The 24,314-nt window shown below is 42.0% G+C and overlaps 1 protein-coding gene across 1 annotated transcript in view; it reads left to right on the top strand.

The window, feature by feature from the left end:
• The first annotated feature begins 2,257 nt into the window (after positions 1 to 2,257).
• Positions 2,258 to 24,314, top strand: part of VEGFC (vascular endothelial growth factor C) — a 79,753-nt gene continuing 57,696 nt past the window's right edge. The window contains exon 1 of the mRNA XM_030829962.3: positions 2,258 to 2,462. Within this exon, the coding sequence (XP_030685822.2) occupies positions 2,307 to 2,462 (156 nt within the window). The 5' untranslated portion in view covers positions 2,258 to 2,306. The remainder of the gene's footprint in view (positions 2,463 to 24,314) is intronic.

Below are 24,314 nucleotides of genomic sequence, written 5' to 3' on the forward strand. Positions count from 1 at the left end.
AAAAAGTCTGTATGTGCTTACTGCTGTATTTCAAAGAAAACAAATAATATACTCAATATGACACATTCTGATTCTGCTGATTTCACAGTCCTCACCCTATGCTAGACTCCAGGAGTGGTGGAAACACCTGAGATTCTCAGCTTGGTTGCCTGTCAGGATCCTGAAGCTCACATCTTACCCCAGGCCAATCAAGCAGAATCTCTTACGGGGCACTCAGGCATGCGTGTTTGTGAAGTCTCCTTTTGGTATTCCAGGCGCAAAGCTGAGAACCACTGGAATAGGGAATGGTTAAAAGGAAGCTCCAGCGTCTACTTGAATCCCACCCAGATCTGTCCTTAGCTCTTCCCTTTGCAGGGCTTTATCGGTCTCTGAAGACAAATACGGCAAATTAATCAAACAGGCAGATAGCAGGAAGACAGCGGGAACATTGCTACCCTGACAGCGCCAGCATCCTCGAACACCTCAACAAGCTATGATGATGGACTCGCTCTGAGAGGACAGCACCTGACCAAGAGAAACAACGAAGCTCAGAGCTTGAGCACAGTAAACCAACTTCACAGATGTAGGGTAATGTGGACGTGACTAAACAGTAGTACAGGTGAAACATTTTTGAGGAATTCAGCTGACTTTCAACGTAGTGTGAGTCAACACTGATTTGGCTGCCAGAAAATAAACTCCATCCAAGGCGGCATCAGCAAATGTATGATGTCTGGACAAGGAAGACCCTTTCTGCAGGCTTGCAGGAACCCTTTCAGTACTGAGTCACGTTCTGGGGCGTATACTGTCTGAAGAACATGGAGAACTAGATCATGGTGGATGAGGGAACTTGGAGCTGTCTTTAAAAAGGGGCGGGGGGGAGGAATAGAGCGTAGGGAGAACACGACAGATACTTTCAAAGTATGTGAAGAACTCACATATGGAAGTTAGAGTCGCTTTGCGGTGTAAAGTCCAGAAGTCAGAGCAACGGACAGATGGGAGGAAGCACTTCGCAGCGATGCTGACCGTCAAACGGGCAATGGACAGGCGCGCAGAGCGGGGGCTCCCGTCCCAGGCGGTACCGAGGCTTCAAGTAAACCGGGGGGAGGGGAGTTTCAGAACCTGCAGCGCGTTACCTCAGATGGGAAAGTCTCTCCACCCCGGGCAACCGGCCCCGGGGTGCCTTGCCAACCAGGAGATGCTGTCGCCTTCGGCAAATGTCGCTTCCGACGACAGCGTGCTTAACACGTGTCTCTCCGTCACCCCCTTTCTCACTGAAAGCCAACGCCGCCCCTAAGCTTCTCCGTGAGGAGCCAGTTGCTCCTTCCGCATCTGCCCCGAGTCTGCGCTCCCGGGCCTTCCCCACACGGCCTGCCCTCATTCGGCTGCCCCGGGCCCCCGCGTGGCCCAACGGGCGGGGGTTCCCGGGCCCCGGCGGGGTCTCCCCCCGGGGTTGACTTTCTCTCGCCCCTTCTGGAATCCGGGGCTCCTTCCACCCCTCGAGCGGGACTGCCAGGGCCGGGCTGCCGGGACTCGGACCGGAGCCCCTGGCTGCCGAGGACAAAGGGCGGGCTCGGTCCTCCCGAGCCACCTCCCGGCTACCGCGCCCACCGTGCCCGGCGCGGGGCCACCGCCCCCGAGCCCCCGAGCCGCCAGCGCCCCGGGCCGCTTTCCGCGAGCGGGAGGGGGGAGGGGCGGGGGAGGGGCGGGGGGCGGCGCGACCCGGAGCGCGGGGAGCCGCTTCCGAGGAAAGGGCGAGGGGAGGGCGGCCGGGCTCGGCACGCTCCCTCCCTCGGCCGCTTTCTCTCACATAAGCGCAGGCAGAGGGCGCGTCAGCCATGCCCTGCCCCTGCGCCCGCCGCCGCGCAGCCCCGCGCCCCGCGCTCCCCGGCTTCGCCGCCGCTCCCGCCGCCCGGCCGCCCGGCTCGCCCCGCCGCGGGGAAGGGGAGGGCGGGGGCACGCGGGCTCCGGGGGCGCCGCAGGGCCCGAGCCTCGCGGGGCGTCTCGGTCTAACCCCCTCGCTCCCAGAGGCGCGCGCCGAGCCACCGAGCGGGGCGCCGTCCTCCCGCGCCCTCGCCTCAACTCGCCTCGCCTCGCGGGCCGCGGCCTCGGGCGCTCGGATGTCCGGTTTCCTGTGAGGCTCTGCCCTGACCCCGTCGCTTCGCGGGCGCTGGCCGGGAGAGCGGCTCGCAGCGTCGGGAGCGCCGAGCCCGGACCCGCTCCCGCCGCCGCGGCTCCGCGGGGTCCCCGGGCGGCCCTCGCGGACAGGGCCGAGCCGCGAGGCAGCCTCGCCGGGGCGCCCGGCCCCGCGCGCTCGCGGCCCGTCCACCATGCACTTGCTGGGCTTCTTCTCTCTGGCGTGTTCCCTGTTCGCCGCCGCGCTGCTCCAGGGTCCGCGCCGGGCGCCCGCCGCCGCCGCCGCCGCCGCCGCCTTCGAGTCGGGACTCGGCTTCTCGGACGCGGAGCCGGACACGGGCGAAGCCAAGGTGGGTGCGCGCCCGCGCGCTGCGGGGTCGAGCCGCGGGGGCTTCGGGGTCGAGCCGCGGGGTCTTCGGGTCGCTGAGGACCCGGAACGGGCGCAGAGGGCGGGTTCGTGTTTCACCTTGTGTGCCTGGGCTCCACAGTTACAGCGCTGAGGGTAGGGTTTCTGGGAGGAAGGTTTTCACGGAAAATAGGACAGCAAGTTAGGCGAGCGAAGGGTCCGGAAGGTGACTGGTGACAGCGATCGTGCAGCCGCCGGAGGGCGGCCCCCGCCGGTGCGCCGAGCGCGCCTGGAACCCGGCGCGGGGAGAGCCCGAGTTCAAGCCGTCGGGAGGGCTCTGATCTAACCTGGCAGGTTAGCGGGACTCCAGCGGCTCCCGGGCTTGGGTGAGCAGCCCTCCGAGGCTTGCTTTCCTGGAGAATTCCTCCGATATGGCATTTAGTAACCGGGCTTGAGGGCCTCAGACTGCAGATTCACTCGGAGCAGTTGGTCGAGCTGGAGATGCAACAGGATCTCCCATCACCATCACGCATGGCTTTTCAACTTAGTAAACGCTGCGTTTCTGAAATTTGGTCGTCAGGTACTGAAAAGTAAGGTGGATTTCCTTGTTGGTTTTATAAATGCGATGTTTAACTCTTTGCCTAAAAAATGTTGCCAGGAGACTGTTGAGACATTGGGATTTTCAAGTGTCGTATCGTATTGGTGCCCGCTTCTCCCTTGATCTCCTGAAAGAGTATCTATTTACCTTAAAAGTTCAGAACTGACCTAAGGATGGAGAGTATGCTTAGAAGAGTTCTTAAATTCCTGAAGAAGTTATATATTCCACAGAAGACTGGAAGTGTCGGTTCACACACTGGCAGTACCCCTGGCTGGAACTAGATTGCAGCACTTTATTTCACCTGACGGCAAGTGAAGGGCCAGGGGTGTGCAGTTGCCACCCTTGAGTGGACTTTATTGATTAGCATCTATCGAATGTGTGCAAATTAAGTTGCCTTCCCGGTTTTATTTTGAAATACGCTGTAAGACTGAGAAGACTGAGTTTTGAAAAACCAAAATACCTTTGTGTTTAAGTTTTGGGAAAAAATTGAAATATTGGAATTTCAATTGTGGGATCAAGGGGGGAAAAAAACTATGAAGTAGAAACATATACATGAAAGTTCAGAAAAGAGCGCTCTATGTGTATTGTGAAATAATTTTCAACACAGATATTTACATTGGTGTAATTATTGCCCTGAGAAAGTCTTCCTATCCTCAAATGCCACAAAAATGTAACCTTAGACCCACTAACACTTCCTGTAATTTAAATGCCTTGGATTTCATGGTATCGATTCACTTTGTTTCCTCCAACGATTTATTCGAAGTATGACTTAGGAAGGCAACTCCTCCCTATTGCCTATGTTAACTCACTTTGGTTTACGGCAAGAAAGCGTGAAATAGGAGGTGAAATGAGCAGCCTGTCCGGATAAGCCCAGAGCCTGTGTGAGAGTCGCTGCCTGCTGGGTGGATCCTGAATGGATGGATGGGCCCGTGTGTGCCTATGTTTACGTCTGTGTGGCTAGAGGATAAAAGTTAATGTGTTTTTAGTTTTCAAAATTGTCTTCATTGGTGATGTAATGAGAGTTTCCCTTTGCCATGAGAATCTTTGTGCATTCTTGTTGGCTTTTCATATTTGACTGTCTCTTATATATTCTGTATGGTGAGTATGGGATGATAACTCTGTATGCGGTATGGACGCTTTTCCACACGTGACAGCACTTCGTTCTAAGGCTCTGAGTTCCACAGACCACAAGGCAGTGTGACTCCCGCACCGAAGTGTTCCCCAGTGGTTGAGTAGCAGCCTGAGAGGGCATGTGTCATTAATGCCTGTGGCGAACTGCTGTGTCCTTGCCGGGAAAAGTCCAAGACACGTGGTCCAAAGACTCCATGTCTCTCCCTAGTGGACAAGACTAGTCCCTCATTTGGACGTAAGCCCTGGACGGGCGCTGATTGTTAATTTTCTGTGCTTTACATAAACCCCAAGAAGAGATTAGAGGAAGGTTAATAGAAGATGCTAGATATACATAATCCCCAATAAATGCAGATTTTTGGTAATTTACGCTTCAGAAGTGTTTTTTAATATTAAAATAAAATAGAAAACAGCTCACAGGCTGTGAACCAATGTTAGCCATACCCTTCTTCACCTCATCCCCAAAGCCATACAGAAAATTGGAGGTAAAATCACAAATGGAAGCCAGATCTCCTTGTTTCTAGACCTATATTTACCGTTATTAGGTTCCTCTTTCTAATTATTCATGGTTGTAGACTTACTAAAAACTTCTGAAGTGTTTTTCCCAAGGATGTTAGTGCAAGCAAGTCAACATCAGAAAAGTAAGGCAAGCAAAGTATTGCCTAATTATATAATTAAAATTAACCACACATGATGGGGATAAAAGAGGAAATATTTAAAATTATCATCAAACTAAAGAAACCTGCAAAACCTAGAAAAAGCACTGGATTACTAACTACAATCATTTGCCAACGTGAGATTAGGTAGAGTTTTTTTTTTTTTTTTCCTTACCTGAGAACAACCAGTTCACTGTGGTTGGTTGGAGTTGAGTGTGGTTTTAAGAGAAAGGTTGGTTTATGATTAACAAAAGGAGGAGTTACTTCATTACTTCATATCATGAAATATGCTTTTATTCCAAAAGGTGGGTTGGACTGGGAGTTTAAATACCTAGATCCTTACAGGTTGTTAGAGTAATAAATGCAAGGAGAGCATATCTTACATTGCAAATGCCTTTGTTAATAAAGATTGAACTCAACAAAAGAAAGCTTAAAGATTTACAATCTTGTGTCAATTAAGTGAATGATCAAAAAGATCAGGGCTTCCCTGGTGGCGCAGTGGTTGAGAGTCCGCCTGCCGATGCAGGGGACACGGGTTCGTGCCCCGGTCTGGGAAGATCCCACAGGCTGAGGAGCGGCTGGGCCCGCGAGCCAAGGCCGCTGAGCCTGCGCGTCCGGAGCCTGTGCTGCGCAACGGGAGAGGCCGCAACAGTGGGAGGCCCGTGTACCGCAAGGAAAAAAAAAAAAGATCAAATATTATTACATAGACAAATGTAGCTTACCTAATTTTCTGTATTACATAAATAACTTTAAATATCCCTAAATTTATAGTTTAAATGCAAAAAACTAATTAGCTTAGTATTAACACTAGTTGCTTTAATGAGAATAGCTATTTTCAATTAACATAGTAAGAGTGCATATGGTTTATGGTGACTATCACAAAAAAAACTTCCTAATGATGGCAACTATTTTGTAACATGCCTTATTTTCTTTCTCATCAATTGTAATTCTGCACACTTTTGTATTTGTTTTATTTTTTTATTTACTGTTTCAAAGTAATCAGTGGCAGTGTTTCTCAAAATACCATCTTTGTGCTAACTGCATCTGAACTCCCTACAGGTCTTTAATTTTTTATTTTTTCCTTACCTGAGAACAAGCAGTCTCTGGACTTGGGTCTAGGAACATACATTTTTAACTAGCATCCTAAGTCATTCTCATGCGCAGTGACAGTCTTACACTCAGTATCTCTGGTGTGTAACGATGACTAATTTCATTGGTTTTATCATATTCATTACATAGTTTTTGTGTTTGCAGGGTAATCTGTTAGGGATGGGGCATCTTAAAAGACAGAAGCCATTTTCCTCTCTTCAAGGAGCTTGCAACTCAGGTAGGAAAAATAAAGCCTGAAGCACAAAAATACTGTGAATTATTGGAAGAAGAGTACCAGAGCATTGTCTGTGTCCTCAGGTTTGGGCAAGAGAGTCATCCATGTGGCCTAGTTGGTCTGGGTGCCTTGACTTAGGGCAGAACTTGAGCTGTAACTTGGATAGGAATTTCCAGCAGATGACTACATCAAACATCCCTTTCAGGTCTTGGATGGAGTGAGGAAGTGAGAGGGCAAGTAGAAGTGTTTGATGGCAGCCGAGGGGTTATATAGAGTAACAGTGAAGACTCTTAAATAAGAATAAGCTTTCAAGGTGGATGGAGATCACAGTGTATATGGCCTGAATCAGTTTAAGGAATTTGAATACTCTGAGTCTTGCTGTGAGTCTTGGAGGGTTATTCATGATTTAAGCACCTGAAAGACATAGGTAGTAAGAAGGCTATCGGAAATCATTTATGGGATTGATTAGAGGTCCGACAGACTTCTGCTGGGGGCCTGATCTAGTTGAGAGGCAGCAGTAATAGTCTAGAAGGGAAGTGACAAATAGAGCAGAGTGAGGACAGTGGAGACAGAAGAAAGAGATGTTACAGAGGAAGAACCCATAGATCTGGTGACTGATTAATATGAAAAGTGAGGGAGTGGGAGAAATTAACCTTGGCATCAGTATTTTAACCATAGGAAAATGTTGGTCCTACTTGTAGGACTACGACACTACAGAGAATAGAAGAGACTGGTTTCCATTGATGTATGCTGGAAGCTAAAGGCATTATTCCGTAAGTCACTTAAGATTTTACTAGACTTAAGACTCTTTGGAGAAGTAAAATAAGCTTTACAAATTTACATCCCATAAAAGGAAAATAACTGTCTAGCATCAGTAGGACTTAAACTTTCAAGAACCGTTTGAGCTCTTGACAAGTATTATTACAATCCTGAAAGGAAAATTACCAGTGTGCATATCCTATTACCCTGCATTAGAAATGAGAAGGTAAATTTTATTCAAATAAAATAGGCCATAAATGTGGCTGTAATTCTTAATCATTTACTTGCAGCCTGCTCTGTGCTGCTTCTTGCTTCATGATATTTCTCTGATGTACTTCAGATACCCATACTTTTTCACAGTAACCAACCATCAATCTTTAGAAAAGAAGTTCAGTATTAGGGACATGTGAAATGTTTGTGAAAGTGGAAACCTTTGAACCCTCTCCCTCTCTTTACCTCACTCTGCATCAATTCATGTTAGAGGCTCTGAGTCTGACATAATTAGGTTATAACTGTAATGTCCTGAGTATCTGTAAGTTAATTTCATTTTGTTTTTTGCTACATCCCCCAGAGATGGATGTTATTATATTGTATTAAAGATGACGCATCTAAGACTCAAGTGACTCAACCAGGAGCAAGAATAGAGCTTTTTTCTTTTTGAAAAACTTTTGCAGCATGTATTTTAGAAAAGCGTGGTAATGGGTTTGAGCCTTTGGGCTTTGCTAAAGAGACCCACTGTCCATACTCCCTTCCTCCTGTAAGCTGTAGCAGTGTGCAAGGGGGCAGAGAGAAGTATTGCTGTACAGCGAGGACCCCCTTATTACTTTTATTTCGGCCACATTCCCCACAATGGAACGATCTGAAAGAAACCTGGACTTTCTTCCAGGGTTCACCATATGGTGCCCTCTGATTAAAGATGGATCATAACTGGCCTAATCCATGGTACTGTTGTAAGAATGGCTGCAGAACTGGAGGCCTAAGCAGGCCTCCTGACGATAATTGAACAGTTTTTCTAAGTTGCAGTAATATAACTTCTGTGAAACATTGTGCTCTTACTATGTCAAGTGACCTCTCAGGATTAATTGGATTTGGAAAGAACAGACTTTAGTTGCAGAGGCATGATACTTCCTCCAACGTCTAAACATTACCTTGTCCCCCCTTTCACCTGTTACATCATTCCTGGCGCATAAAAGCATTCTCTAAGTACTACACAGGCCTACTTTTTGTTGCAAAACACATATTTGTCACTTCAGATTTGTACAAGTTGTGAATTAAGGTATCATTAATTTTTCACATTAGAAATACTAGTGTAGCAGAGAACTTTAAACAATAAGAGGTAATAGTTCATTTGATTTATAATGTGACGCTAAAATTTACTGTAAATATTTTAGATTTGTCAGTGTAATCGTTTCTTCTGAAATTTACTCAGGCAGATTACTCAGGTGCTTCCAGCCCTCAACTGATTTACTGTTTTTTCAGAGTTCCTAGTTTAACTGTTGGAGAGAGAAGAAGTTGTGTTGATTTAATTCTCTTTATTGCGCATCCATGATAGAATCAAATAGGCGCCTTAAATTAAAATACCTTTTGCCGGTGGATTCTTACCCTTTCCTGGTACTGATAGCACCCTAGTAGCTATCAGATGTTAGAAGGGATTCCTGATGATTCCTTTTCTGCAATTCTGAAACCCCAAACCTCATTTTCGTAAATTATTTGGTGCTATACCTTGATCTGATCTGACATAAAGCTATTTATAGTCTTTATTTATCCTCTTAAGTTTGGATATATCTGAACTTCATTGAAGAAATAGTGATGTATTTATGAGATGCTGCCATAGACCTTGCTGGGGGTTGGGAGAGAATTTAAATGTATATGGACTGGGTTTCTTGAAAATTCTGGGATCTGAAGTTCATGCAATCCCCAGGGCTTATGGTAAGGGATTGGACTGGAGAGCTGTTCTTTTCCAAAGGGCTTCCTTCCTCAGTCACCTGTTGCCTCAGTGACAGCCTGGAAGGGAAATTGAAGGACTCAAGAAGGAGGCCCTGTGGACACCCTTACCTCCATTTTACCCATTAGAACAAGATTTATGTACTTTTCACTCCAGATTCTCATAGTTAAATCTACTTCGATTCAGGGGCATTTTAATTAAGTCTCACTAGCGGCAGCTTCAGTTCTAAGCAGGAAATTACAATGCAGTGAGTGATACAAAAAAATGTAGAGTGAGTGATTCCTGTCTATGACAGGAATCAAGAAACTTACTCATTAAAAATACCAGAAATGAGTTCAACTATAAACGCAGACAGTATAAGGGATTTTTTTGGTAAGAGTCTCCTGCTTTACCACAAGTCGTTGGCTAGGCTTCTGGGGTATGCATGGGCAGTCATGGGAAAGGTGGGGTGATGTTGAGTCAGCTGTGAAAAACGGGTAGATGCCGGTTACAGAAGGGAGGGAGGGAGGGGTATTTCAGATATTGGAGTGTGAGAGCAGAGTACAGAGGCTAGTAATGCCACTGTGGTCAGGGGGTTTTTGGGCAACTGGGAGCAGACCCCTTTGGCTGGAGAGCCCAGAGCTTCGTGGGAAACAGAAGGGAATATTATGTATTACTGATTTTATTTTTAAAGGCATTTGCCATTTATTCAATGTTCTAAAGAAATAAGGTTATCTTCATAAGTGAATTTTCTGGACTCCCGAAAAGTTAGCAGTTTTAAGTATAAAAACTCAAATTTATCACGTTGATTAAAGTATACTATACATAACTTCATTTTAATGACTCAGCTATAATGAAAACAAGAATTACTGCATTCTTCCATTGCCCTTTCTGCGACCATTATTTACCACCTCTGCTATGTGCAGTCACTTCTGCACGTTTTAAAAATTTATGTTTTCTTCTCTCTTTTGCCTCCTTTCCCCCAAGGCTTCTCCTTTACTTCTGTTCTTTGATGCTTGGGAGGTGTTTTTGTTTTTTATAGCTGTGACCCCACCATTAAAGAATTTTATTTCAGCCTCTGGTGATCTCACCAACTACTTCAAGAATAGCATTTGAAATGGGATTTGGTTGTATGTAACAAGAATCTAACTTCAGTGTCTTAAGCAAATTTGAGTTTATTTTTCGTGCCAGTGGAGTTAAGGGCTGGTGCCATGTGAAGCTCTCTTTGGCTATCAATGTCCCAGACTCTCCCACACATTCTCCCCCAAAGTTGCAACAAGACTAATTCCTCTCCAGCATTATGTCTGATTTCAAGGAAGGAGGAATTAGGAGACAGGAATCTGGTGCCTTAACAGGAAAGCAAAGGCTATCTTGAAATCTGTAGTAGATTTGCACTTATTCTTATTGGACAAAACTGTCTTTTGGCCATCCCTAGCTGCAAGAGAAGCTGAGAAATAAAGCACAGGCAACTTCGAACAAGATTGGAACTCCCTTTATGTGGAAGAAAAGGAGAATGGATTTTGAGTAGCCTGTGTTTGGTTTGTAACATTGTATCAATATGGTTTCTAATTTTGTTTTCTTTCTCCCACAGATTTCTCACTTTTTTCTCATGCTTGCAAACTTAGTGCCTTCCTTGTATACTCATGTGAAAGATTAATGTTATTGAAGGATTAAATTTTAAGTTATATGAATGTTATTATGTAAGACCTTTTGACTGTTCAAAAGATTTCAAGTTTAGTTTGGAGAGAGAGTTCTTACCTGAAACATTTGTAGAACATGAGAATTTAAACTTACTAATTTTGTTGTGTCAAAAGTAGGTGTAGTAACAGAAGGGGAAAACTTGGGAAAGCTAGTACCCTCGAAAAATATTCAAGTTATGTAGATTTCTGTGTAAGAAAAATCAATACCAAATCAAGCAAATATAACGTTTTTAATTTAAATTTTTTAATATTGGTGTTGGTTTTCCTTTTACTCTGTATTTTGTGTGAGGTTGGAAAGAGAAAATTTTCTAATTTTACTTGACTTCTTTCTAATGGATTCATCTCCCTTGCTTAATGCTTAACTGTAATAGGACTTTCTTCAGCCAACATGCTCACTTTTTCCTGTCACTGAGCTGTAACTTTTGTGAGACGAATTTGGTGTTTGTGGAGACTTCCAGTGTCTGTGTGCAAAGTGAGGGACAACTATTGTCAGATCACAGGCTACTCTGATAACAGATAATCCTGACCTTACTGTGTTGATTTTCAGATCACCAGCTTGTGAGAATGGCAAAAAAAGTACGCATAAGAGGGAGATGGATGATTAAAATTTCTTCACACTACCAATAAAACACCAGGTACAGATTCAGCTGGGTTGTCCTCACAAAGGAAAAGCAGGGGTTACTTCTCCCAGGTGGAGTGTCCACGGTCTTACTACCAGATAGAAGAATCTTCACGTGTGTTCTGTGGTTTCTGCCTGCACCTCTTCACGTGTCTTATACATTTACTGAGAAGGAAAATGGGAAACGGAAGCTCATAAGCATGTACTCAGTGCATGTCTGATGCTCATGGAGCCCTTGGGCACAGTTCTCTGTTATTTCTTCATTACCTTTAATATTTTGCCATATTGATTTTGTTATTCAAATTTGTAAACCTATGTGTTAAACACATTTTTTTTTCCAGTACGCAGACCGTGTATCAAATGTAATGGGAATTTGACATGAAAAGACATTTCGAACAGAGAAGGAAATGACTATTATGAGTGTTTGAAGTTCAAGTACTTACCTTGTTTAATTTCCATAGATCATCATCTGATACACTAATAAGATTGGACCAGTTTATGTTATCTTAAACTTTTCCCCCTGCAACTGGATTATTTATCCTTAATGGTTTGAATTATTCTTCCTAATCTGCCTTAGGGGCAATTTTCGTACGTGCTGATGTTTCAGAGTAGTCTCCATTAGAATTTAATTATTGGATGCCCAGCGCTGATTCTTTTGTGTTTTAAGTGCATTTTCTTGAGAAAAGTTAAGTTTTGCACGTTCATTGGTGATTTGCACTTTCATGTGAATGAACGATGAGAGTGTGTTAGGGCAGAGGCAGAGAAGGAATGGGTATGTACCTAGAGGTCACGTCACAATCGGCTACTCTGAAGGTGGAGGGGAGGCAGAGGAGAAGGTGCTGTCATTCAGAAAAGCCAGACCTTCGTGCTTGACAGCTGCCGTGGAATTCTCGTAACGGTTATTGAACTCTTTATCCTGATCACTTCAGACCAGCTTGGCAGGGTATTTGTTGCTCAAATAGGAGCTCAGTTAGTTTTTCAGGGGCAGTGGTCCAGAGGACACGATAATAGAAATACATAATTTCAAAGTGGAGTATATGTTAGATACTATTTTTATTCTCTGTTTGGCAAGTCTGCATTGAGAATTTATTCCACTCTGCTTCCTCAGGGAAATAGCCTATTCAGGTCGCTGGAAATAACATGTCAGGTTTGATAAGAGACTTCATATGTAGCCAACTAAACCTGCTAAATATATTTAGAAAATCATTCTAGTGACTAATATCTTAAAGTGTTTCCACAATAACAACGTTGGTAATGTTAGGATTTACCCTTTTGCGTTGGAAATGACTTGTCAAGTCTTCAGAGAGACTTTATGAGCAGCCGAATATACTTGCTAAGTATATTTAGAAAGACTTTTACTAATATAAAGTTCTGTTTAACATAGCCTCTTCATTTTAAGCAGTCATACTGATTGAAATCATTAGGTAGCTGGGAAGAGAAGTTAACTTGGTTTTTGTTCGTTTAACGTTTCTAAATATTTTCCATCTACAATTGGAAGTTTCAATGTGTAGGTTTACCAGGAAATAGGATTTTCAGGGAATGCAGGGGCCCAGGTTTGATTCCCAGATAATTCAAGTATGCCTTCTTTAAATATTCCATTTTATTTTATTTTTAGAGTGCATAGGGTAGTGGAAACAGCATGGACTTTGGGGTGGGAACTGTATTTGAATTTAGCACTGCACTTGGGAGGTGTATGATCATAACACTTCTGAGTCAGTTTCTCAACTCTAAACTGGGGGAAAGAGTGTGTACCTTACAGCATTGTAAACTCACGTGAAACGCTGTCTCGCGTTAGCTACTGGTAAAACATTAGTTCTCCGTCGAGGGCCTGTCAAAGTCATTCAATGCATCAGTGGGATCCCCACGCTTGTCTGCAGAGTCCCTACCTGAGGTTTTTTGATTCAAGGTCCACAGATGGAATAAAGTTCACCTAAATATCCATTTATTAATGTAATATCTGCTAGCTCAATACATTTTAATAACATATGAATAACACATTGCTCTTTTCAGCATAGCTGTGACCTCCCCATTGCCAAAGCCCATGTACGATGGTTAGAACTCCTTGTTCTGTGCTCTTTTATGCAGTGGTCAGTCAGGTGTGGCCACAAGAGAGGCTCAAGAAAGCAAAGTCTATCATACCCGGAGGAACGGGTCGCCAGGGGAGGTTTTGGTGAAGAGGCAGAAAGCAAGAGCGAGGGGGAAAGCTGAGACTACATACAGCCTTCCTTGGGGTTTCCCAGGGAAAGGCGAGGCAGGGCAGCTTGGACAGTTAGGAATTGGGGAGTTTGAATAATTTCAGTGGCACTAAGCTAGAGGGGCGGTCCGTCGTTGCCTGGTACCTGGCCCTGGGATGGTTAAGGCAGAGGAACATTGCTTCCTGGAGTGTTTGGGCCAGAAGAGAAGGCCAGGCTCTGGATGGGTTAGTTTGTCTATCAAAGGCATGCTCCCAGCTGAGCGCTTCTAAGAACTGGCCAGCCTCAGAGCGGCAGTCTTTCCCCAACCAGAAAGGTGTTTAAATTTTGAGTTGTCAAAACATCAGAATATGCAGAAAATTTTAAATGTATACAGTGTGTCCTATTACTTGACTTGGCAACATTCGCAATAGTTGATCTTTCCTTTTCTTGTTACGCTGTCTCTCTTGGTTTTCTTTGACTCAGTGGTTCTCTTTCTTGACCTCCACTGCTGGTTGTTTTTCTTCTAGAATTTTTAATATTGAAGTGCCCAGGGATTCCCCGCCGTGTCCTCTGTTCTTACTGACAACCACTCACTCCCTTGGTGGTGTAACCCAGTCCCATGGTAGTAAATAGCCCCCAAATTGGGTCTTCAGTCCAGATCTCTCTTCTGAAGTTTAGAAGATATAACCAATTCACTCTTCCACTTCCTGTTTGGCATTTCCACACTTCTGATCTCCTCCACCCGTGGTGAAATTTGCTCTTTCCACAGCCTGCCCTAACTCAGTCAGGGTGACAAATTTCCTTAATTTGGTCAAGTCACAATCCGTGGAGTCATCCTTGGCTTACTTCTTTCCTACCTCGTATCCAGATTCATCAGGGAATCCAGTCCTGGTGGCTAAGCCTTCAAAGAATAATCGAACCACTTCTACACGTGGCTTCTGCCACTTCTCTCACCTGAGCCGCCATTGTCTCTCGGGATCACAGCATGGTCTGCCCACTAGTCCCACTGGGTCTACCCTCAGCCACCTCGTGGAGTATTCTCAACAGAGCAGACACACTAACGCTTTTACACTGTAAGTCATGTTACATCCATCTCTTATTTAAGGCCTTAGAATAGCTCCCTATTTTACACAAACTAAAAGGCAAAATCTCTGCAAAGGAATAGCAGTCAGGGTCCTGCAAATGTTTTAGTTGAAAAGAACTTAATGAGTGGTCTGTTTTATAGAACTGTAGGTTTTTATGAAGCACCCAGAGACCAGCAGTGGCGGGAAGTCCTAACCATCCTATTCTTGCAGGGCCAGGATGAAGGGAATGGTGTTATCAACCCTGGAAATTGCGGGGCACCATGGCAGAGGGGCTGCCCAACAGGCTCTGGAACCGTGGAATGCACACACTTTCGTGTCTACGGCGAGGCAGGCAGGAAGTGAGGGGAATGTATATCCCAACCTATTTTTTGTTCACGTCCTAGTCAAACACTCGGTTTTGTTAGCCTTTTCCATTTTAGCGATTCTGGTGGTTCCATAATGATATTTCATTGTGGTTTTGTTTTGCCTTTCCAGAGTGACTAATGAGGCTGGAGATGTGCTTATAAGTTTTTTGCCCGTTGGAATATTCTCTTTTCTCAAATGCCTGTTTAAGTATTTTGCTCGTTTTTCTCTTTGGCTATATATCTTTTTTAAATGGATTTTTTAGAATTTCTTTACATGATTTGGACCCCAGATTTTTGTAAGATACATACATTACACATATCTTCTTCCATCTCCTACTGGCCTTGTTTTTATTTTTTCGTTTTTGTTTTTTTCTTTTTTTAATGACTGGAACTTTTAAATTTTAATGTAGAGTGAGTGGTTCCCTCTTTTTCCTTAATGTAGAGTGGTGTTTCTTCTTTTTCCTTTATGGCTTTTCATATCTTGTTTAAGAAATCTTTGTCTATTCAGTGTCATGATGATAGTCTTATAGAAGCTTTATTGCTTTACCTTTCATGTTTAGATTTATAATCAACCTGGAATTGATATTTGTATAGGGAGGAGAGTATGAATCAGGATTGTTTCCACTTAGATGTCGAAGTATCTCAGTGTCTTTCCCACTGCTCTGCAGTGTTATTCTTGCCATCAGTGATCTCTCTATACGTATACAGTTTTTTTCTGGACTCCCTGTTTTATATTTCACTCTGCTTGTCTTGCATCAGTATCACACTGTCCTAAATTCTGTAGTTTCATAGAAAAACTTGATGCATGGCACGAATACTTCTGATTTGTCCTTTAATATTGCCTTGACAGTATATGGTGGGATTATTGCATTGAATCTAAAGATTGATTTGGGGAAAACTGGCATGTTAGCAATATTGAGCCGCCTTTTAGGTCTTTTAAAATTTCTCTCAAATAATATTAAAACATTTTAAGTTTTCCTTTTGCATAGAGGCCTTGCACATCTTCCTTGTTGGTACCTAGGTATTTGACATTTCTGAAGCTATTGGAAAGGGATTTGTTTTTGTATTTTATTGTCTGTTTTTCTGGGTCAAGTATTCTAGGTTGGCATTTATTTTCTTTCCATACTCTAAAGATTATTTCCATCATCTTCTGACCAATCTTATTATCACTTCTTTGAACAAGAAATGATTTTCATTGTTGGCTTTTAAGGTTTTTCTGTCTTGGATTTAAGTAGTTCTGTTACACTTTTAGGTGTAGCTTCCTTTGTATTTAATCTGCTCGGAGTTCATAGCAGTTCTTGAATTTATAGCTTGGGTTTTTTTTATTACTTTGAAAAATTCTAGACTATTATTTTTTCAAATATTTCTTCTGCCCTGCAGTCTCTATCCTTCAATTGAATGTATGTTAGCACTCTCCACTGTCCCCTCTGTGTTTCTGTGTCACTTTTCTGTGTTGTCTATGTCTGTTATGCTTTTTCTCTAGTTTTCTCTGAATGTTTTCTACCGATTTACATTCCAGTTCACTAGTCCTCTCTTTTGCCCTAATACTATCAGTCCAGTCTGTTGAGATCTATTTTTAGTTATTATATTTTGCAGTTCTCAAATTTCAATTTTTTTAATAAATTCAGTTTCTTTGCAAACATTCTTCATCTTGCCTTCCATTTTCTTAAACATACTAGTCACCATGTTTTACAATACCTGTTTCAATATCTGGCTCATCTGTGGTTTTATTTGTATTGTCTATTTTTTCTAGGTTTTTTTTTCCTCTTAGTCTTATTTGTAAGTATGGTTGAAATTTTTTATTGAGTGTCTCACATTGTATATGAAAAATTATAACTGTCAGAATTATGCTGTTTGGGTTTTTTGTTTGTTTGTTTTTCCAGAGAGGGTTTCCAGTATCCTCTGGTAGTCAGGTAAATTGGGGACAGATCACTCCAATTCAGTCAGAATGTGACTGAAGTCAGTCACAAGTCAGAGGCTTGTCTCCAGTCTTTGTGAAGGTCATTCTGCTCTGGTTTACCCACATTGCTAGGGAGTTGTCATTCAGAAGAACCATTTGAGAGCTTATGGGTTTATGCAGTCCTTCTTCCTTGGCAGGTCCTGAACTCCGATTTTGGTTTTCTCAGCACCGTGATACTGCTGAAAACATCCTTGTGCTTTTCAGATTTTTGTGTGGTTACTTTGCTTCTTGCCCTGGGCGCTTCAGACATTAAGCCAAGTGCCTCAAGAGGAAAACCATAAGTGTCAGACTTGTGTCTCTTGTGTTACCTTCTCTCCAGGATCTGAGCCCCTCAAATCCTGACTACTGCAGCCTCAAACGTTAGTGTTTTACCTGTCCATCCAGAGTAGAAAGTGTGCCAGATAGATAGAATGCCAGAAGTCTCACCTTTTTCTTTTTTTCTTTTACCTCTTTGACCTTTTCCTGGACTCTCAGCCTCTTTCCCATCCATGGACTGGCGTATTACCCGAGGGAAAAAGTAGCCCTCAAAATGTCAGTTCACCTCTCTGAGTTTTTTTTTGTCCTACCCAGTATCTCGGCCACTGAAGCCTGGGATGCCTCTACAGTTTTGTCTTCAAGTAGGTGTTGGCTGTGTTTAATTTTATCTCCTGTTTTCTAATTCTCAGCAGGAGCATTGTTTTGTCACAAGGTGCTCCATCATGGTTAGAAGTGGAATTCACTAAGTAAGCCATCTGAATCATGATCGTGAGGTTAGCATGGCTTAGTGACTGAGGGAGCAAAGCTTTTGGATAGGCTCATGGTTTAAATTCCACTTACTGTGTTTGAGATGCTTACCCACTGGAAGTTCAGTTTTATCATCTGTAATCAGAAAATCAGACTTTTTTCATAAGATTTTTGTGAGGATTAATGGGAAAAAATACACATAAAGAATTTGTTGCCCAGGGTGAGTACAACTTGAGTGCTTATGTAATCTCTCATTTTTCTCTTTCACTTCATTTTTGGCTTCCTAAAAATGCTTACTTTCTTATTAGAGCTTCACTATATATGGAGACACACACACACACGCACACACGTGTATATATATGTGTGTGTGTAGATAAGTAGATGGAAAGATAAATGGATGGATGCACTTTATCAGAAAGAATCTGTTCTACCAAACTGTCAGAAACGTAAGTAACTAATTTATAAGAGATTTTAGGATTGTCCTTAAGACCTGCTGACTCGAGGACTCATGTTCTGAGTCTGCCTCTCACCTCAGCTGTAGTGTGCAGATGCCAACCGCACAGCCATGAGCAATTTAATCATAGATACAGGGTGAAATAGAAGATTTTCACTCCTCTCTGAGCGTGGCTGACCCAAAGGCATGGCAAATTGCTTAGTCATAGTGAATAAATTTATGCTACATAAGGCTAATAAACAGGTCAGAGACAGCTGGGTCTACTACCTGTCACTTTCTAAACTTTCTCTGTCTCTGACCAGATTTTCTTCTCAGACAATGATTTCTTCCAATTCAGAATGAGTTCTAGTACTCTCTGTCATCTCATTTTATATTCCCATGTCCTTCTTTCTCCCCTTGGATCTCTCCGACTGCTTATGAGGAGCCTATATGCACTTTGTCTTATTTTTGTGTCCCATAAGATACAAGTAACATAAGTGCTAAGTATATGTTTATTTTTCTAGTGTTACATGGGCTGTATATAATGTGCACGGGGGAGCAGATTGACCAAGGCAAAGAGTGTACACACACACACACACAGAGTAATTCATTGTTGTCCTTGAAGCAATATTCAACAGTAGAAATCCTACAGTCTTCATAAATCTGTGACAGTTTTGGGGGGATTTATTTGTTTTTTAGTTAGCACCTACAAAAACTGTATATTTGTTCTCCTGAAAACTCACATGTGCACATGTCACTAAAGAGTTTATATCAGCTGTTCTTATATGCACGGATATTAGGTTAAAGATACTTATATTAGAATGCCCACTGATATTTGAGGGAAAAGGTTAGCAAGAAGAGGTAAATATATTTGCTTATCAATTGTATTATTTAATTTTCTAGCAAATTTAGGACAATTCCATAGAAGATCAGTAATCATAACACTTTTTAGTTTGTTTTGGATTGTCATTTGCTTTTATTAGATCAATGGCAGGAATCTACAGAATATTTTCACCTTAGGGAACAAATCACATTAAATTCCTAGGATCCCTGACCTTGCTCTCTGGGCTGGGCTTGCAGGGTTCCAGACTTCTTTACACTGACCTTGAGTGATTTTACCATGTGCAAACCACTGGTGCTGGTACTGTGAGTAATAATAAGCTTAAATGACATCTTAACATTGATGCTGCGTGGAGCTGCCTCAATGTGGTGTTTGTTCAATTATTTAAAATATAATTCTTTGGTTTGGAATCAGCAGATTATTAATGAATGGCATGTTTCTGGGGAATAAATAGGACTTTTTGAAAGCCCATGCATGGGGGAAAAAACGGGCAGAGAAAGGGCTCTTTCTTCCATTCCATGTTTCACACAGAAGCTTTACGTTGTATGAGAAAACTTCTGGAATAAACTTGTGAAGTGTTGGATAAGAAAAGGAAACAGTAAAAGTTTGTTACAAAGTGGAATTCTTGTTACACCTCCTTGGTACCTGCTACTCTGGGGACCCTTTAGTATGTTGGCTTATAAATGTTTATTAAAAATGTATAGACAGGGCCTCCCTGGTGGCGCAGTGGTTGAGAGTCCGCCTGCCGATGCAGGGGACACGAGTTCGTGCCCCCGTCCGGGAGGATCCCACGTGCCGCGGAGCGGCTGGGCCCGTGAGCCATGGCCGCTGGGCTTGCGCGTCCGGAGCCTGCGCGTCCGGAGCCTGTGCTCCGCAGCGGGAGAGGCCACAACAGTGAGAGGCCCGCGTACCGCAAAAAAAAAAAAAAAAAAATGTATAGACAGTATAGCCTAAAAACATCAGAAGACATTTTAGCTAGACATAATTAAGTCAGATTAATCCTGCGAAGCACTGAAAGATGGTTTTGCCTGGAGACATTTTTTATTCTTTGGCAGTAACTGTTAGAGAAAAGCCCATTGCTTAGTAACCTAATAGAAATGTCTGCATACAATTGAATTAAAAATAGCTTTTATTTTAAATTATTTTCCTAAATATAGAAAAAATATAAGGGTCTTTATAGGTAATTTTTTTAAAGCAGAAATATATTAAAATAATTATCTGTAACATTACCATCAGAACCTGCCATGCTTTGCTCTATATATTCTCAAACTATATTCAGAGAAAATAAAGTCATGCTTAAAATATTATTTTATAGCCCACTTTTAAAGTATAATATTCACTATTATTCATATTCTGAACTATTCCTTAAGAATTTTAATGACTGCATTTCTACTTATGTTTTGTATCCTCCTTGCTGTTAACTATTTTCATTTTTCTCTGTAAATAGTTATTTCTTTACATATTTTCTCTAGTAATTGGAGAGGTATGCCTTCTTCAGTGATATTCCTGTTTACCTTTTAAGGTTTAAAAAATACCTTAATCTGTTTTACTCTGACAATACCAGTAGTAAAATTTATTTCTCTGGCAAAGAGATATAAAACATTTGCTGCATCCATCCTCTCCAAAAAAGCATGTCTAGTTTTGGTGATGTAATTGGAGAATCAAGACATATTATTTTAATATCTTATTATATTTTACATTTATCTCTTCTTCATGAAAAATTGAATAAGTGTTTACAGCCACATTGCACATGTATTTCATGCACATGTAATTTACAGCCATGCAACCCCATATAATTTACATTCACATGTAATTTACATGTCGGTGCTTTTTACAACCATATTGTACATGTATTTACAACTACCTTGAGATGTATGTAAACCCAGATCCCTGTGAAATGATTTCCGAGCTCACTATCAGTTATTTTATAATGTAAGTGCTTTATTTTGATTTAGTTTTGAGTCAGCTGAATGATGTCTTTTAAACAAATGCCAGGAAAAAGTGTGGGAGTCTATGGATTGTATTCCTATACATATGAGGATATCATTTCGTTCTGCTTTATTCACACATTAATGGCAAAATACTAGGCAGTAGAATTCATAGCACACAGTATCCCCTACTTCATCCACGCCCCTACCCCCAACTACAAGAACAAACTCTATAAACGTTCTTTAATTGCTCTTTGGCATTTATGTTATGGAAGAGAAATATAAGATATCAATAGAATTTTACCTGCGTCATTATTCTATTTCCAGGTTTGGGGGGATTCTTTTTATTTATTTTTATTTGTTTACATATTACAGAAAGCTTTTCTTATCCTTAGAGTTTAAATATTTCATTGGGATGTGTCTGCATATTATTCAGTTCTCACAAATTGTGACTGGCGCTCAGACTGGTAATAAGTGAGCGTTCTGCCACAAAGCTTTCATGCACTTGGAGCTATTGTTGATGATACCATTATTTTCTTTAATATTAGTCCCTCAGATGATGCTTCTTCTCTAGCTCCTCTTCTTTTCTATGGAATTCCAGTTTCCTGTATTGATTCTCCTGGAATTGTTTTGAAATTTTATAATTTTTCTTGTTTTTATAATTTTACCACTTTCCTCTGAATTCTGAAAGAATCTGCAAGGATTATCTTTTAATTCACTGATTTTTTTGTCACAGAGTGCCCCTTTAGCAATTTTGAATTAAGTAGTTTGATGCTTATCTTAATTTCAGCTTTTCTCATTTAAGGGGTTTTTTGGGCCCTTTTTTGTGGACACAGTGTGATATTTTGAAATAATCTCCTATGTTATACAGTTTTATAAAAAGTCATTTATTCTAATTTTCAAGGTGAATTTTTTGAAGCTGTTTTATACTTTCACAGCTGATCATTTTTCTCTGATCTCCGGCCTTATAAATGAATGAAAATCACCGCATAGTAGAAGTTGAGGAGGGTTTTGTTAGAGGATATATGAGTTCCTGTTAAATAGAATATTTTAGGTCCAAAAATATAGCTGTAAGAGTTTTGAATTCTTTCAGCTTCTGTCCCTTTTTTAATGCACTTAAAACTCCCTCTCTCTATACTTACATTCAATGAGAATCTTGGAGGAATGGGGTTAGAAATATGCACTCAAGTCACCATTTAGATTGTAAAGTGAAAATAAAGCAAACAAACCCAGATATCTTCATGTATGAACTGTTTCAATATGCTTCACTCATTTTAAAATAATGTTCAAAGTATCCTAATGGTTAGATTTTTCTACAAGTGTCTTTTATTTCCCCCGCTCTCTTAAATGAATTGGTTCAGCCCCCAAATACCAGGTGTAAGAAGTCTTTCCAAAAGGAGGCATATTAAATTTAATTTCTAAATATAAATTGAGGAATATTTATCCTGACAATTCTGAATTTCAATGAACAGTATAGTTACTGAGTTTTTACTTTGATGAGACATTATTTTAGCTTTTTCTGTGTTTATGAATTTTTACAATTCAGTTGTGACTTTTTACTGGTTCTCCCTTTCACGAAGGTAGATAATTTTCATAACACTGAAAATTGTCCTTCCAGTGGGAGTTTCTTAGTGTTTTGGAAAGTCCCCTAATCGTATCAACAGGAAACTCTTCTAGTGCATTTAAAATACAATTCAGTAACAATGGACCTGAAGATGAGTTACCTTGGCTCTGCTATCACTGGGTTTGGATGACAGTGGGATGAGCTTACAAAGGCTGGGGTAGCACTCAGAAAACGCCAGTCAAGACTAATACATGGAAGAACCAGGGTCTCTTCTAGGGATGGCCATGGGATAGTGCCAAGACATGATACATAGTTGCAGATTTATGAAATACAGGCAATGTCCTGGAAAATTATGCTTTCACTTGTATGGAGTTTTCTTATATAACTATGAATATGTGTGTATCAGTGGCATCGTGTTACTTCTGAGTGTCTTAATTTGGGCTTCCATAGAAGTAGATTTTAAGATGGGGATTTGAGGCAAGGAGTTTATTTGGGAGATGATCCCAGGGTACACTGATAAGGAAATGATAAGAAAAGACGGGATAGGAGAGGACCCAGTAAATGGCCCATAATCGAGGAAGCTACCACTGTGAGTATCTGGAGTTTAATTCCACTGCGGAACTCTGGGAATCAGCATAGAACCAGCACCTCAGTGTGTGATGATCTACTCCAGCAGCAATGGGAAAATCATGGGCTACCTAATCAAACACATAGCTGCTTCTGTCACTTCGAGTAAAGAAAACGTTGACCAGCATTTTAAAAATCATATCGATTTCCAAATATATATGTGGTGATAAATGCTGTGTTTTGAACGTTGTAAAGAATTTGGAATTTGAGAAAACAGAACTGGTTTGGAATTCTGCCTAATTACTCTCTATTTGATCTCAGTTAACATTTAATTTCTCTTCGCTTTAAGTTCATCATCTGGAAACTAGTGACAATAATAATATTCTTGCCTCTCTCAGGAGTTTGTTGTAAGAATCAATTTAGGCAATTGACATGAAAGTACATTCTAGACTACAAAATAGTACATGCAGTCTTTTTTTTTTTTTTTTGCGGTACACGGGCCTCTCACTGTTGTGGCCTCTCCCGTCGCGGAGCACAGGCTCCGGACGCGCAGGCTCAGCGGCCATGGCTCACGGGCCCAGCCGCTCCGCGGCATGTGGGATCTTCCTGGACCGGGGCGCGAACCCGTGTCCCCTGCATCGGCAGGCGGACTCTCAACCACTGCGCCGCCAGAGAAGCCCAGTCTTTTTTTTTTAAACATCTTTATTGGAGTATAATTGCTTTACAATGGTGTGTTAGTTGCTGCTTTATAACAAAGTGAATCAGCTATAAATATACGTATATCCCCATATCTTCTCCCTCCTGCGTCTCCCTCCCACTCTCCCTATCCCACCCCTCTAGGTGGTCACAAAGCACCGAGCTGATCTCCCCGTGCTATGGGGCCGCTTCCCACTAGCTATCTGTTTTACATTTGGTAGTGTATATATGTCCGTGCCACTCTCTCACTTCGTCCCAGCTTACCCTTCCCCCTCCCCGCGTCCTCAAGTCCATTCTCTACATCTGCGTCTTTATTCCTGTCCTGCCCCTAGGTTCTTCATAACCATTGTTTTTTAGATTCCATATATATGTGTTAGCATACGGTATTTGTTTTTCTCTTTCTGACTTACTTCACTCTGTATGACAGACTCTAGGTCCATCCACCTCACTACAAATAACTCAGATTTCGTTTCTTTTTATGGCTGAGTAATATTCCTTTGTATATATGTGCCACATCTTCTTTATCCATTCATCTGTTGATGGACACTTAGGTTGGTTCCATGTCCTGGCTATTGTAAATAGAGCTGCAATGAACATTTTGGTACATGACTCTTTTTGAATTATGGTTTTCTCAGGGTATATGCCCAGTAGTGGGATTGCTGGGTCATATGGTAGTTCTATTTTTAGTTTTTTAAGGGACCTCCATACTGTTCTCCATAGTAGCTATATCAATTTACATTCCCACCAACAGTGCAAGAGGGTTCCCTTTTCTCCACACATTCTCCAGCATTTATTGTTTGTAGATTTTTTGATGATGGCTATTCTGACTGGTG

Source organism: Globicephala melas, chromosome 21 (genome assembly GCF_963455315.2).
Source record: "Globicephala melas chromosome 21, mGloMel1.2, whole genome shotgun sequence".
Taxonomy (NCBI): Eukaryota; Metazoa; Chordata; class Mammalia; order Artiodactyla; family Delphinidae; genus Globicephala; species Globicephala melas.